At 51.7% G+C, this 14,861-nt stretch overlaps 2 protein-coding genes across 2 annotated transcripts in view; one reads left to right on the top strand and one right to left on the bottom strand.

The window, feature by feature from the left end:
* Nucleotides 1–676: 676 nt before the first annotated feature.
* MEGF8 (multiple EGF like domains 8) overlaps nt 677–14,861 on the bottom strand; it is a 61,896-nt gene continuing 47,711 nt past the window's right edge. The window contains exons 37-44 of the mRNA XM_083369375.1: nt 14,268–14,475; nt 13,083–13,245; nt 11,808–12,000; nt 10,358–10,528; nt 9,755–9,885; nt 8,844–8,976; nt 6,513–8,035; nt 677–1,318 (exon numbers count right to left, since the gene is read on the bottom strand). Coding sequence (XP_083225501.1) covers nt 6,833–8,035; nt 8,844–8,976; nt 9,755–9,885; nt 10,358–10,528; nt 11,808–12,000; nt 13,083–13,245; nt 14,268–14,475 — 2,202 coding nt within the window. The 3' untranslated portion in view covers nt 677–1,318; nt 6,513–6,832. The remainder of the gene's footprint in view (nt 1,319–6,512; nt 8,036–8,843; nt 8,977–9,754; nt 9,886–10,357; nt 10,529–11,807; nt 12,001–13,082; nt 13,246–14,267; nt 14,476–14,861) is intronic.
* LOC310644826 (cornifelin homolog A-like) lies at nt 1,448–5,111 on the top strand (the record flags this gene model as incomplete). Its single annotated transcript, XM_083370138.1, has 4 exons — nt 1,448–3,217; nt 4,009–4,028; nt 4,231–4,428; nt 5,022–5,111. Exons 1-4 carry the CDS (start codon nt 3,067–3,069, stop codon nt 5,109–5,111), a joined length of 459 nt encoding a protein of 152 aa, XP_083226264.1. The 5' UTR covers nt 1,448–3,066.

Raw genomic sequence — 14,861 nt, 5'->3', positions numbered from 1 at the left:
CTGATTCAACGCTCGTGGCAAACCGAGGACAGCATGATCTAAATTGACCTCCAGGTTCAGCCAGCAAGCCGCTTCCTCTGAGCTACCCTCCTTTGGGCCAGCTTAATTGCAGTACACGTTCTCGTGTGCTGAAAATAATGGAATGGGAATTAATCTAGGTGTGGGCTGTTCCATTTTAATTTGGTGGCATGTTGCTGCTGTCAGCATCCTAATTCTAATAGGCACATCATGCAAAAGAAGACACTGGCGTCCTTGGGCTGCATTCCGCCTAAGCAGGATGGAGAAGACTATTAAGGTTGCCCACTTTGGGATATTTTGTTTTTACTACGTGCGACAAGTACTTTACAAGTACTTCTCGGTTTACAGCTGTTCATTTAGTGACAGTTCAAAGTTGCAATGGCACGGGAAAAAGTTGAGTTATGACCGTTTTTTCACACGTCCGTTTCACATGACAACCCCCACTGTCACGTGATTAAAATTCAGTTAGCAACTGACTCATATTTATGACGGCTGGAGTGTCCCGGGACCATCTGATCTGCTTTTGCAACCTTCTGATACGCAAAGTCGATAGGGAAGTCAGATTCACTTAACAACCGTGTGACTAACGTAACAATGGCAGTGGCTCACTTAACAACTGTGGCAAGGACGGGGCAATATTCACTTAACAACGATCTCACTTAGCCACAGAAATTTTGGGCTCAGTTGTGGTCGTAAAACGAGGAGTACAAAACATCTGTCCAGAAATCCACCAGTTGCTTTCGCGTTGTGCCTATTGTTTCTCTGTCTTGGCAGCTTTTAAGTTGGAGGGAATTCAACTTAAAAGCTGGCTGTGGAATTCTGAGAGTGTGAAGTCCACCCAAATAAAGCTGCCAAGACTGAGAAACGCTCCTGTAGAGCATTGAAAAGAGATAACCATTTAGTCATAATTCATTATCTAGTATTGTACCAGCCAACTTTACTCAATTGTGGTTGGTCAAAGTATTGCTTTGAAAGACATGTAAATATGGAGATTAATTAGATCTCCCAGGGGTAAACAACAGTCGTGACTAACAGGTGTTGACTAAGGAAACATGTTACGCTGTCTCATCAATCAGAAAGATCTCTGTGGTGAACTTCAAGCTTTGCATGCCGGTAGACTTCCCTTCTTGTACCAATTCAACTTTATTAGATCATTTGCAAGGGGGTCGCCTTCTAATCATGGTTTCCAGGAGGCATCACAACGCTGATCCCTTTTCATACAATCCTCACCGTCATCTTCCAGTTTCCAAAGTTATCAATACAATTGTAAAACATGTGTCCCATGATGATTTGGGGAGGGCTAGATATTTGCAAAAAATAGGAAAGTATTAATGGGCCATCCTACTGTTTGTAGATTCCTTTAAAGCAGGGGTCCTCAACCTTGGCAACTTGGAGACTTGTGGACTTCAACTCCCAGAATTCCTCAGCCAGCAGAGCAAGCAGGAATTCTGGGAGCTGAAGTCCTCAAGTCTTAAAAGTTGCCAAGGTTGAGGACCCCTGCTTTAAAGGATGATCATCAATAGAAGAGAATCCTTGTAGCTCAAGGTTGAACTGTGAGGTCCTTGGTGCTCTCTTGAGCCTGGTTATTTTCTTGCAGATGCTTCATTGCCCAAGTAGTATCAGTGCTAAGAATAAATGCTAGCACTGATGATGTTACCTAGCTGGGTAATGAAACGTCTGCAAGGAAACAACTAAGCTCGGAGAGCGCCAAGAACCCCACAGTTCAAACTGCAAATGTTTTCTTCCTTTGGATCTTTTGCCACGCTGATTCCTACAGTACGACATGTTGGAAATCAGAAGAACAGACTTGGAAGGGACCTTGGAGGTCTTCTAGTCCAACCCCCCCCCCTCAAGCAGGAAGCTCTATTTCAGACAAATCCACTCTGGCTCTGGAACACCCAGGGACTTACGACTTGGCACCAGTTTTTTCTTGTTTCAATATTTTTAATGTGCTTAGTTTTATACTTTTATTGCAGTTTCTATGTTGTTTGTACTTTGGATTGGGAGCCAGCCAGAGTTGGTTATAGGATAGGGGACTATATAAATGTTTTAAGTAAATAAAAAAAACCATGAGATAAATAAAACCATAATCAGTAAACTCAAAATTCAATATGAATAAATAAAACTCAAATAAATAAAACTTATTACACCTCCAGCCTCCAACACATCTAGGAAGACACAGGGACCACTGTGACCTGAGCACAGGCAACCCTCAACTTATAACCACTTTTTAAGTGATGGAAGTTACAACCTCAATGAAAAAGGGACTGATGAGCAGTCCTCGCACTTACGACTGTCGCAGCATCCCCATGAGCATGTGATCAAAATTCAGGTGCTTGGCAAGCCAGTGTGGATTCACAACCGTTTCAGAGTCCCGGGATCACCCGATCCCCACTTGGGTGATTTTTTGCCAGCCAGCTTCCTACAAGCCACGGGGGAAGCCGGATTTGGTTAACGACCACGTGACTTGCTTAACGATGGCAGCCGTTTGCTTAACAACCACGGTCGAAGAGATGCTAAAACTGGCTGCGATTTATTTAACTACTTCGTACGTAAGCGGAAGAAATTCTGGTTGCAGGTTTGCGGTCACCCATCAAAGCGATACCAGCACGGGACTTCACCGCAGTCATTAAGTAATTGCAGCCCACCTCCGCACACTTTGGAGAAGGGAAGGCAGACCTTTGGAGATGCATCCCGCCCCTTTCCCCAAAAAAATCAGTCACTTGATGTCCCTGGACTAAATTGAGCAGAGGGCGTTCCCAAGTTGGTGGTTGACACACCCACTCCGTGCCTACTTTTTCCAGCTGCTTTTTAATCCCAGCTGCAAGAACAGCAGGAACAGCCAGAGGTTCCCTGTCCCTCTAAAGGCCAGGTGCTCGCAGCCCTCCACCTCGATTTGATTGCTTGCAGGCATCTCCAGGTTGTTGGGATAAGCACCGCCATCTGGGAAGACACCCAACGACAACTAGCAGCTACAAGCAGTTTAGGAGCCGGACGTTTAGATACCCACCCTCCAATTCTCTTGAGGATCACTTGAGCATCTGTGCGATGGCCTTCCGCTCGTTTCCCGTGGTCTCCTCCCAGCCTTGCTCCACCCATCCGTCCTCCTCCAACCCGTCGGCTGCCACCGGATGCTGTCCGGCCCCATACCGGGACTGGAAGTCGGACCTGACGGACTGCTGTGCTGACAAACAGATTTGTGAGTAAAAACTCCTGAGCAGGGAGGGAGAGGTCCCCAGACACCCCCACCCCCCTGAAATTTTCTTCCCTTAGACCAGGGGTGTCAAACTGCCACGCCTGAAACCACGCCTACCCGAGCTCCGGCAATGGGGGAAAAAGTCACACTACGTCACGACATGTCATGTGACGTGGCGAGTTTGACACCCCTGCATTAGACCAAAGCCGCCCCCCCGCCTTCCATTTGGTCTGGCACCCACTTTGGGGCCTGGCCCCACTGGGAGAGTAAGATCAACTTTATCATTGGAGATTCTGCCAAATAGCACCCTAGGCCAGCCATCCCCACTGCGGACATGCCACTAGAGGAAGTCCTCAACTTATGACCACAGTGGAGCCCAAAGTTTCTGTGGCTGAACAAGGCCGCCATTCAGCGCATCGGGCCTCATTTCACCACCTTTCTTGCCGCCGTTAAGGGAATCGCTGCAGTTAAGTCAATCGTTTGGCCATTAAGCGCATCGTTTGGTCGTTAAGCGAATCTGGCTTCTGTTGCTAAACGAGGCCCTTGTTAAGCGAGTCACGCCTCATTTTACCACCTTTTTGCCAAGCGAATCACTGCAATTGTTAAGTGAATCGTTTGGTCATTCAGCAAATAATTTGGCCGTTAAGTGAATTTGGCTTCCCCATTGACTTTGCTTGTTGGAAGCCGGCTGGGAAGGTTACAAAAGCTGATGCCAGGACTGTGCAACCGTCATAAATGCATGCCAGTTGCCAATTGCCCTTATTTTGATCACGGGACTGTGAGGATGCTGCAAGGGTTGTGTGAAAACAAACCGGTAAGTTACTTTTTTTTCAGCGCCCTTGTAAACTCTGAACGGTCGCGAAACGAACGGTTGCACGTTGAGAACTACTTATCACTTTTCCCCACCCGTGCCCTTGTTTCACGACTCATTTAATTATCCGGGAGGTAAAATCTGTATCCTCACAGGAGCACCCTGCCACTTTACGTCACTTGCCTGAAGGCGGGCGCAAAAATAGCACGGGGGGGGGACAAGTGGGGCTTCTCTGATTCAAAGGCTTCCCCTTTTGCTCCCCCCAGGCATCTGTGGGTCCCTGGCTCCCTGCGTGCTGGCCTGCCAAGTGGCCTCGGGCCTCGGTGAATGCTGCTGTCTGCCGTGTCTCCCGGGGGCCATGGTAGCCCTCCGGACAAGTTTGCGAGAACAGCTCCGCATCGAGGTACCGTTGGCTTCCGTGGGCCGCAATTAAATCCGGAGAGTTGTGGGGGGTTTTTTGAGCCGAGAGGACTGGGCGAGAAGGCGAGGTTGAGAAGCAGATGGGAGGAATCGCTCCGGCAAGAGTTGGGAGAGAAGATTTAATTATTTCAACTTTGCGGGCGGTGGCAGTTTTCCTGCTGATCTTTAAATCCTGGGGTGGGGAGGGAGGGAGGGGAAGAGAGAGGAATAGCTAAGATTTCTCCTTTCGTCCTGGAGCCAGCTCCGCGGATCTTTTAAAATGCAAAAGGAAGCCAGGAAGCTGAGATTGGTGGCTGTTTGTTGTTGTTTTCATTTATTTTTAATCGGAGGGGGTCGGAACTGGAAAGGCGCAGGCGCTATGGAGCGTAAGTTAAATAGAAGACATTGCAGTGGGTAATTTATAGCGGTGTTATTCAAACTTTGGGAACTTTCCCGACGTGTGGACTTCAACTCCCAGAATTCCCCAGCCAGCCCGGCTGCAACGTCAATTCTGGGAAATCGAAGTTCGCACCATCTGAAAGTTCCCGAGGTTGAGAAAGACGGATTTACGCTCATTTTCTTTTCCTTCTTTCCAAGGGGAATGTGTGCTGCGACTGGTTGGCTACCTGCTGCTGCTGCCCCTGTGCCACCTGCCAGATGGCGCGCGAGATAAAGACTTCCTGTTAAGCCACCCTGGAACCCCTGAAGCCCTCTTCGCAACTAACCAGGAAAGAGAAACTTACATGTCGGGAAGGAAGGACAACATCAGAAAGCTGAAAATGAGCTTAAAACAAGAGACACAGGGAATACGGCAGAGGACATCAGCCCATGCTTTGGTCAGAAGTGAAACGCACGCACACACACACACACACACACACACAATCTTCCCGCCTCCTCCACATCACCACGTTTTCGGCACCACGCCTGGACCCCTGCAGAGGTGTCAAGGGCAACTTGATACGAAAAGCAGCACAGCTCCCTAATTCTGACCAGTTTAGCCGCCTGCAACTAACATGCTTCTTTCTGCCCCATCCAGCGCCGGATTAACAACTTTAATCACCGCACAACAGCTCGTCCAGTGTTGCAACAAACCAGCTGCTCAAGATCAAGAGGCTACGCAAAAGCTCAAGCGCGATTATCTCCCACACATCAAAGGGACGTTTTCTGCTTCTTCTTCCAATTTGCAAGGGAGATGACTATCAACACAAAAGCTCATTAATGTAACAAAACCACAGGCCGGGAAGGAGAATTGCCCAGCGTGACACTTCTTGCTCCTCCACCCCAGGTTGACATGATTCTTCCTAAACCAAGTTTTCTCCTTCTCCAACTGAGACATCTGATCCAAGAATGGCAGCCAACTCTCTTAAAAAAAATGTTTCAGGGCTTGTTGTATCCAGCTGAGGTGGATGATTAGTAGTTCTGGCCAATCTGCAGCCACGCCGGGTAGGAAGGAAGCGACTGAGATCTAGTAGACTGTCAACGATCAAGCCAAAACGCCCTCCTTCCTTCGTCTTTACAACCACATTTTGACAAACCCGGCCCGGGACGCGATCAGAGGCTGCCTTGGCACAGTCTGCTCAATTGAAACGGCGGAAATGATTCGTCCCCTGGTTTTCCATCATGTATGGAAACATTAACTAAAGCAACGGGTAGGGCTGACACGTATGAAGACACAGAAGAGCTTACCAGTGAATACTAACCAAGCTTAGCATGTTGCACCAACCCAGACACTAGGCCTTGGTTAAGCGTGTCGGGTGAAGAACTAGGCGGAGGGCCACGTGCATGCTTCCCCTATAGCGGAGTCTCCAACCTTGGCAACTTTACGACTTGTGGACTTCGACTCCCAGAATTCCTCAGCCAGCCATGCCAGCCATGACTTGTGGACTTCAGCTCCCATGGCTGGCTGAGGAATTCTGGGAGCCGAAGTCCACAACTCGTAAAGTTGCCAAGGTTGGAGATCCCTGTGGCCTATACCAGGGGTCCCCAACCCCCGGTCCATGGACCAATACCGGGCCGCGGTATCCAGCAAGTGGCACAAACAAGCAAAGCCCCATCCGCGGGATGCAGGCAGCCCACAAAACCACGCACCTTCCGGTCCGCAGAAAAACCTCTCTCCACGGAACCGGTCCCTGGTGCCCAAAGGTTTGGGGACCTCTGGCCTATACCATGCACTCCTACCGAGTTGGCCCCCGAGCAGAAGGGCAACGGAACAGGCACAAAAGCCCCAGAGAGCATCGGTGGCTTTTCCACTCCATCTGGCAGGAATGTCTGTACCGAAGATATACAAGCTGGAGCGACTTTGCACCCCTGCTCTACTGAAGGCTCTGCCCTTCTCCGCCCCTGCCCAAGGCAGATGAAGATCGCTGAAGCCCCTCTCGGCCCCCAGCACGGCCGAGTTCTCCACTAACTCATAGGGACATGCTCGTGATGTTCTCGTGGCTGAGCAGGCCCTTGCGGGAGCTGCTCATGCCGTGGCTGCTGCTGCAGTAGTCCTGGAGATTGTGGCGCAGGGTGACGAGGGCAGAGCCAAGGCAAGCGCGGTTGGGGGCCTGCAGCCCTCCCGGTAGCTGGAAGAGGACAGTAGCCACACCAGCCATGCCGTCGTCCGTAGGCTCCAAAGTGATCGGTCCCACTCGGAAGCTGGAGTAGGAGTAGCCCATGAGATGGGACAGGAAGGGCTCCGAGCGGCGGAAATGGGCCACGGGATAGGGGACCTCGTGGTAGGGTTTCAAGCGACTAGGCAAGGGCTGGGCGGCTGCCAGGGACGGGAGTTTGTGGGGGCGAGCAGGGAGAAACACCAGCTCGGCAGGTGCCCCCAAATTGTCCGGCTCAAAGTAAATGGTCACTTTGGCAAAAGGCCGGCTGGCCATCTTGGTCATCTCCTGCAGGTGGCGCCGCTGCTCGTGTCTCAAGTCCAGGAACTGCTTGACTTTCCAAAGCAAGACGCAGACGGAGAGGAAGAGGAAGAAGCAAGAGAAGAAGACGGAGAAGAAGACGAAGAGGTCAATGTGGGCTTGGTCTTGGCGGAAGAAGAGCAGGCCCTGAGACTCGGTGACGTTGGGGCCGCTCCCTCCGATGCCCAGCAGGATGACGTAAAAACGGCTGGATTTCAGGGCGTGGATCTCGTGCGGGTAAGTGATGACCACGCGATCTCGGACCCCTCGCACAATCAACACCGCCTGCTGCTCCCTCACGGTGATGTAGGTGATCAAGCCGTGGGCCTGCGCCTCTCGGACCAGCGGAGAGGACTGGCTCCCGTTGCTTAAGCCGCTGCGCGCCGCCGGGTCTTCCCCCGAGGGGACGATCCGCACCAAGTGGATGCCGGTGGCCCGGTCTACGTCCACCACAAACGTTTCGTAGGAGGTCGAGATGTAGACGTCCACTCCGCCGAAGGTCACATCGATGGTGATCCGGATGTCCACATTGGTAAACTTGGGCTGGACTCCAAAGAAAACGGAGCGTCCAAACGGCAAGTTCTTGATGTTCGGCTCGTGAAAGCAGTTGAGTTGGGACATGGGGTCAAAGCAGCTCTCCTGATCGACAATGATCAGCCGATAGCATTGGTGGCCACCCACCGGATTCCCGTGGAATAACTCCCGGCATTTGGCACACTGTGGAAAGGAGAGAAAAAAGACCAGCAGGCAGATTTATAGGAAGCGATTCCAACTTATCTTAAACTGCTTCTTCCCACTCCAAGTTGAGAGCCATGTTTTAAGAAAGGGGTCCCAAACCTTGGCAACTTTTAAGACCTGTGGACTTCAACTCCCAGAATTCCCCAGCCAGCATGGCTGGCTGGGGAATTCTGGGAGTTGAAGTCCACAGGTTTTAAAGTTGCCAAGGTTGGGGACCCATTTTAAGAGATGCTGGTGAAACGGCATGCGTCATTTCCCACACCCCAGTAACACTCATTAGCGGACTTTATATTTACTTTGTCTAGCAAACTGATGCAGTCCCGTAATGTGTGTTTTCTGTGCTCGCGACAACTGCAGAATACAGTGGTTCTGACTGTGACTCCAGCCGCAAAAATTGGGTCTAGACACCCTGAAAATGTCAGGGTGTCACTCCCCTTCCAGCTACCATTCCATGATCTTTGAAGAAATGTAACATGTTCCAGGTTATTGTGATTGTGGGCCTTCAGGATTGCCCATGACTAGCTCCACCAATAAAATACACGTGCTAAGTCGATAAATGTCTGTTGGGAAATGAATGTGGTGTTCTTCAGCTTCCATTTATCCCAGAAGGGGGTGTGGGGGTGTGAGGTGTGCAGGAGGGCATCCAGAGAAACCGTCTCTGATTTTGGGTGGCTGATTATCCACCCACTGAATGAGGTTCTCTTTCTCCCGATTTTAGCACCACTGCTTTTCTTTGGGGTCCTTCCCTGTCAGCCTGAACCCCCAGCCCCCCCACCCTCCCCTTCACCTGTTGTTTGTAGCAGTCCTTTTTGTCAGCTTGGGCACTGTTCTGGCAGCCTCCGGTCTCCGTGTTGTTTTGGCACGGGCAACCCGTCCCATCCAGTTCGTGGCAATAGTCAGCGTGGCCGTTACATTGGCACCTGGGAGAGGAGGGGGAGGTGAATGATTGCTCCAACTGCACCGCCCACCACCCTCTTAGCGGTCCAGGAGCCCTTTTGGTCATTCCATCAGAACTACAAGTAGTCCTCAACTTCTAACCACGATTGGAATGGGAATTTTGGTCACTACACAAGTCTTCACCTGATCGGGCCTGATTTTACAACGATTCACCCCCGTAGCCATTAAGTGACCCCTATGGTCATTAAGCGCATCTCTGGCTTCCCAGGCTGACTTGGCTTGTCGGAATTTGACTGGCAAGGTTGCCAATGGGGATCACGGGACCATGAGATGCGGCCGCTGTCCTAAATGTAAGCCTAATGTAATCCCGAATTACAATCACATGACCACAGACAGATCATCAGTCGCTTTCTCTGAGATTTGTAACTTGGAAACATCTTTAAGTGAACAACTGTTAAGGTGAGGGGACTTCCTCTGCCTCGATGGGGACTAATGCCGAACGGGGAGAAATCTGTAGCTCAAGAACTCTGTCAGCTCAAGAACTGTCCACTTGGCCTCATCTGGACAGACCCCACCCCCAGTTTGGTCTAGTGCAGGGGTCTTCAACCTTGGCAACTTTAAGACATGTGGACCAGCATAGCTGGCTGAGGAATTCTGGGAGCTGAAGTTCACAAGTCTTAAAAGTTGTCAAGGTTGCAGACCCCTGGTCTAGTGGTTAAGACACCAGGCTAGAAAGCAGGAGACGGTGAGTTCTAGTCCCACCTTAGCCATGCAAGGCTAGCCGGTGACTTTGGGCCTTACTTGGTACATTTGCCCTCCAGCAGGAAGTAGCCGTGGAGGCAGCTCTCGCACTTGTCGCCAAAGCTGTTGTTCTGACAGTTCACACACATAGCCGCATCCTCGGTAGGGCCTTCCGCCACCCACGTGGGAATCTGTGAAAAGAAAAAGACAAGCCACACACGTTCTCTCCCATTCCCCCGTATTCCTGAGGAGGCATGAGCTACAGAGCCGTGTTCAAAGCGGGTGGTCTCCTCTCAGCCACGCTGACACACTATAGAGCAGGGGTCTTCAAACTTGGCCCTTTTATGACTTGTGGACTTCAACTCCCAGAATTCCTCAGCCAGCAAAGCTGGCTGAGGGATTCTGGGAGTTGAAGTCCACAAGTCATAAAAGGGCCAAGTTTGAAGACCCCTGCTATAGAGGGTCTTCACACTCTCTGCCTCCGCCATTCCGCCCTTTGGCACGGCTGAAGTCCGCACCTCTTGAGGCAAAGGAAAGCAAGAGCGGTAGTTTGCACCTAGCCACTGCTTTATAACAAGCGAGTTGCCGGCCTCAATTATGGTCGCTAAACAAGGGCCACGGTCTACGACCCCGAACCGGGGGGGGGGGCTTCGTTCCACTCACCAAGGCGGGCTCCAGGGGGAAGCGGGCTGGATCGTCTTGGGCTCGCTTGTATTCTTCCCGTGTGATGCACATGTTGCTGTTCCCTTGGCAGAAAAGGTGGCAAGGCCAGCAGAAGCCGCCATTCAGGGCGGACCCGACAAAGAGCGGCTGACATTTTTCACAGTGTGGCCCCTAAGGGGAGGAGCAGAAGGGGGCAGAGTTTTGCACGGCGGGCAGCACAAGGGTAAATGTATGGGTCTCTGTGATGGAACAGCGTAGCAAGCAGATGGACTCCCAGAAGGGAGAGGTGGGGGGCAGGGATTGCAGAGGAAGACGAGGCAACTCAGCCCAGATATTGTGAGAGAAAGAGGGTGAGGACAGCCCCTCCCTAACAGTTCCCAGAGTGTATAGAGCAGAGGTCTTCAAACTTGGCCCTTTTATGACTTGTGGACTTCAACTCCCAGAATTCCTCAGCCAGCATGCCTGGCTGAGGAATTCTGGGAGTTGAAGTCCACAAGTCATAAAAGGGCCAAGTTTGAAGATCCCTGGTATAGAGCAATGATGGGGAACCTTTTAGACAGCAAGTGCCCAAACTGCAACCTAAAACTCACTTATGTATTGTCGGCTGCCGGATGGGCGTGGCCCATTGGGTGGGCGTGGCCCATTGGGTGGACGTGGCCCATTGGGTGGGCGTGGTTGCAGTGGTAACGGAAGACTAGGTGAGACTAAAAAGTTCGATCAATCAATTCCAACTTGGCAAGATCTTTTTTTTTTTCCTGCGAGAAATTGTAATTGGCTGATTTATTGAACCTTGTTAGGCGGAGGCCTAAAGCGGAAAGGTTTTATAACACCCAGCTGAAGGCCTAGAACTGGGGCGACGGTGCGCGTGCCCACAGAGAGGGCTCTGCGCGCCACCTGTGGCACGCGTGTCATAGGTTCGCCACCACGGGTATAGAGCGTTGAATCTGGCAAGATTCCGTCTACAGGTAAGAAACAATGAAGAAGTCAGGCTGGGAGAATTACCGCCTGCAATTCTGGGTTTGGGGCCTGATGCCAAGAAAGCTTTTGCCCGGCTCCATTTGATGCACCAGCAGTGTCCCTTCCTGGATCAGTCAATTCAGACAGTCTCTTTTGAAGACAGTTTTGGACCACACCACCTTTGGTCCGTAAATTCTCGTCTCAATTGTGGTCGTAAGTCGAGGACTGCCTGTGCTCTATTCGGGAGGGGCTGTCTTCACTCTCTTTCTCTCACACGTAATACCCAGACTGAGTTGCCTCTTGCTCCTTCGGAATGCCCCCCCCCGCTCCCCCAGGCAATCCACCTCCTTTGCTACCTTCCATCCCAGCCTCAGAAAAGGGCTGAGAACGCAAAAACCCCGGCAAGCTGACAATCCAGCTCAAATTAGTTCCTTTTGGTCGTGCACGTTGCCTCCCCCCCAACCCCACCCCTGCTGTTCTCCGCCCTTCTCACCATGGTGTTGTTGAAACACTGCAGGCACTGGTCTTGGGCCCCCACGCCCCGGCAGTTGCTGTGTTTGTTGCACTGGCACTCCACCGAGCAGTTCTGACCCACGTAGCCAAAATGACACTGGCACGCGTTGGGCTCCACACAGGTCCCGTTCACACAGCCTTGCTCGCACACCGGCTTGCACAGTCCTGTAATGCTGCAAAGGGGGGACGGGGGCGGGGGGCGGGGGAAATGGGCAGAATCACAAAAGGGTCTTCGGCACGGATGTGGAACTTTGTCGGAAACAGCAGACCTAACAACACCAATTCTCCTTCCCCTATCTCAGGGGTAGGCAACCTTGGCTCTTTTAGGACTCGTGGACTTCAGCTCCCAGAATTCCCGAGCCAGCCAGCTGGCTGGCTCGGGAATTCTGGGAGTTGAAGTCCACGAGTCCTAAAAGAGCCAATTTTGCCTACCCCTGCCCTGTCCCCATCAATACTTGTGACTGCTTAGTACATTAACTTAAAGCAAATTAAGCAAAGAGCTGAAATTGGAGCTTAGCAAAGGAAAATCACTGAGCAACAATCCACTCTCTGGACAGAGAAAGACCAAGTCTGGACTGCAACGGTCACAGAGTTCGCAGGTCGGAGGGGACTACTGCAGTGCAGAGTAACAAAGCAGGAGGTCGTGCAAAGCGGAGCTGAGCATAGCAAATCTGGAGGCAGCCATGTCCCTTAGAAAAGGGGTCTCCAACCCCCGGTCTGTGAACTGGCACCGGGCAGCGGCATGCCAGCAACCGGTCCGCGCAAACAAGCAAAGTCCCATCTGCAGGATGCAGGCAGCACACAAAACCACATCCCCTCCGGTCCGTGGAAAAACCTCTCTCCACGGAACCGGTGGTGCCTGGTGCCCAAAAGGTTGGGGGGGGTGGGTGTCTCTGCTTTAGAAGGCTGGGTGTTAACAGCCTGAGATTGTTTGCATGTCCATGTGCAGACATTCCTACCACCAAAGACTGCCTGAACATGCCCATAGGAGACAAACCAGGTTTGCTCAGGCCCCTTGGCTTTGCGACACACCCCTTCCCGCTCCTTCCTACCATCTAGTGAAGGCCAAGGTTTCAAAAGCAGCAACAGGTGGGGAAGTCAACCCAGAGGCTGAATGCAGGTAGGACCTCCAGCCAGTTTAATTTCCCAGGCTGTGGAACTGGGGTCCCCCCCCCAACTCCCCCTTGTTAAGAGAGGCCTCAAAACAGAGCCCGACGTGAGCTAGAAGTACAGCTGGGACGCTCCTCGTACTGACTTGTCCAAGGTGTAGCCATTTTTGCAGGTGCATTTGTAGCTGTGAGGCAGGTCGCTGCAATTTTGGGTCTCGTTGCAGTCGTGATGCCCATTCAGGCATTCGTTTTCGGGCGGGCACGACATGAACGCCCAGTCTGCTTTCAGGCCACACAACTCCACCAGCCCTGCGGAGCAGAGAGGAAAAGAGAGAGGGGGGGGAGAAATCTTGAGCTGCAGGAATGCATTTGTGAAGGAGAGTTGCTCAATCTTAGAGCTGGGTGGACTTCAACTCCCAGAATCCTCCATCCAGCATGTGGGTAGTCCCCACCTCGCCCAGCGAAGGCCCACAAAGGAAGGCCCTGCATATCTGCCTGTCCACCTGCTGTACAATCTATCCCTTTACAAAGTTTTCAAAACAACCACGGCCAGAAGCACGATCCTTGAAGCTAATTCTCCACCTATAGATATATAAATATATATATTTTTATCTCTTTCTCCCCCGTGGCTGACAAACCTGGTGCTCCTTCCTCTTCACAACAATCCTGTGAATTCAGTTGGGCACAGAGAGAGCGACTGGCCCAAAGTCACCCAGCCAGCTTTCATGCCTAGAGCAGGACTAGAACTCACTGTCTCCTGGTGACTGGCCCAAAGTCATGCAGCCAGCTTTCATGCCTAGAGCAGAACTAGAACTCACTGTCTCCTGGTGACTGGCCCAAAGTCATCCAGTCACCTTTCATGCCTAGAGCAGGACTAGAACTCCCTGTCTCCTGGTGACTGGCCCAAAGTCATGCAGCCAACTGTCATGCCTAGAGCAGGACTAGAACTCACTGTCTCCTGGTGACTGGCCCAAAGTCATCCAGTCACCTTTCATGCCTAGAGCAGGACTAGAATTCACCGTCTCCTAGTAACTGGCTGAAAGTCACCCAGCCAGCTTTTGTGCCTAGAGCTGTACTAAAACTCACCATCAGCTGGTGACTGGCCCAAAGTTATCCAGCCAGCTTTCCTGCTAAGCCGAGACTACAACTCACCATCTCCTGGTGATTGGCCCAAAGCCACTCAGCCTGTTTTCCTGCCTAAGGTGAGATTAAAACTCACAATCTCCCAGTTTCTAGCTTCGTTTCCAGCCATAGCCACTCTTTCTCGCCCTCTGCTGAGCACCCATTCAATACTCCCCTCAGAATGCGCCAGCCAAACCCCAGGGACCCACCGTGGCGAGGGCCACTCCGCCCGCCCTCCAGACAGCGCCCTTTGCCATTCTCTCCCTGGAAGCTGCACCAGCCACACCGAGGCTGCTGGATGCAAAGAGCGCATTGCTGGAAATGGGAACAGGATGGAGTGCAGCTTTCCGACCCGCTCAGTACCCGGCCACACATCCCAGCCGCGCAGCGCATAGGTAGGTAAGTTGGACTCATGCACTGCAGAGAAGGGAAACAAAGAGAGAGAGAGAGAGAGAATACATTAGAGTAGGGGGTCTCCAAACTTGGTCACTTTTAAGACCTGTGAACTTCAACTCCCAGAATTCTCCAGCCAGCCATGTTGAGGACTTCAGCTCTCAGAATTGGACATGCTAGCCTGGGAATTCTGGGAGTTGAAGTCCACAAGTGTTCTGTACCAGCCTGCTACCAGCCCTGCAGAAAAGGCAGGGACAACCCCTTTTACAAGAAGGCAAGAGGCTGGAATTACGCCTGCCAAATTTATTGCTACAAAAACAAATAGAACAAGACACGAACCAAGAAACAGGAGCTTTTCAAGCGGTTGCCTTCAGCAAACCAGCCCTCCCACGCATTCCCCCTTAAATACA

This window comes from Vipera ursinii, assembly GCF_947247035.1.
Source record: "Vipera ursinii genome assembly, chromosome: 9".
NCBI classification, from domain to species: Eukaryota; Metazoa; Chordata; class Lepidosauria; order Squamata; family Viperidae; genus Vipera; species Vipera ursinii.
Note: the sequence above shows the minus strand (reverse complement) of the source record. Positions and strands in the feature narration are given on the sequence as shown.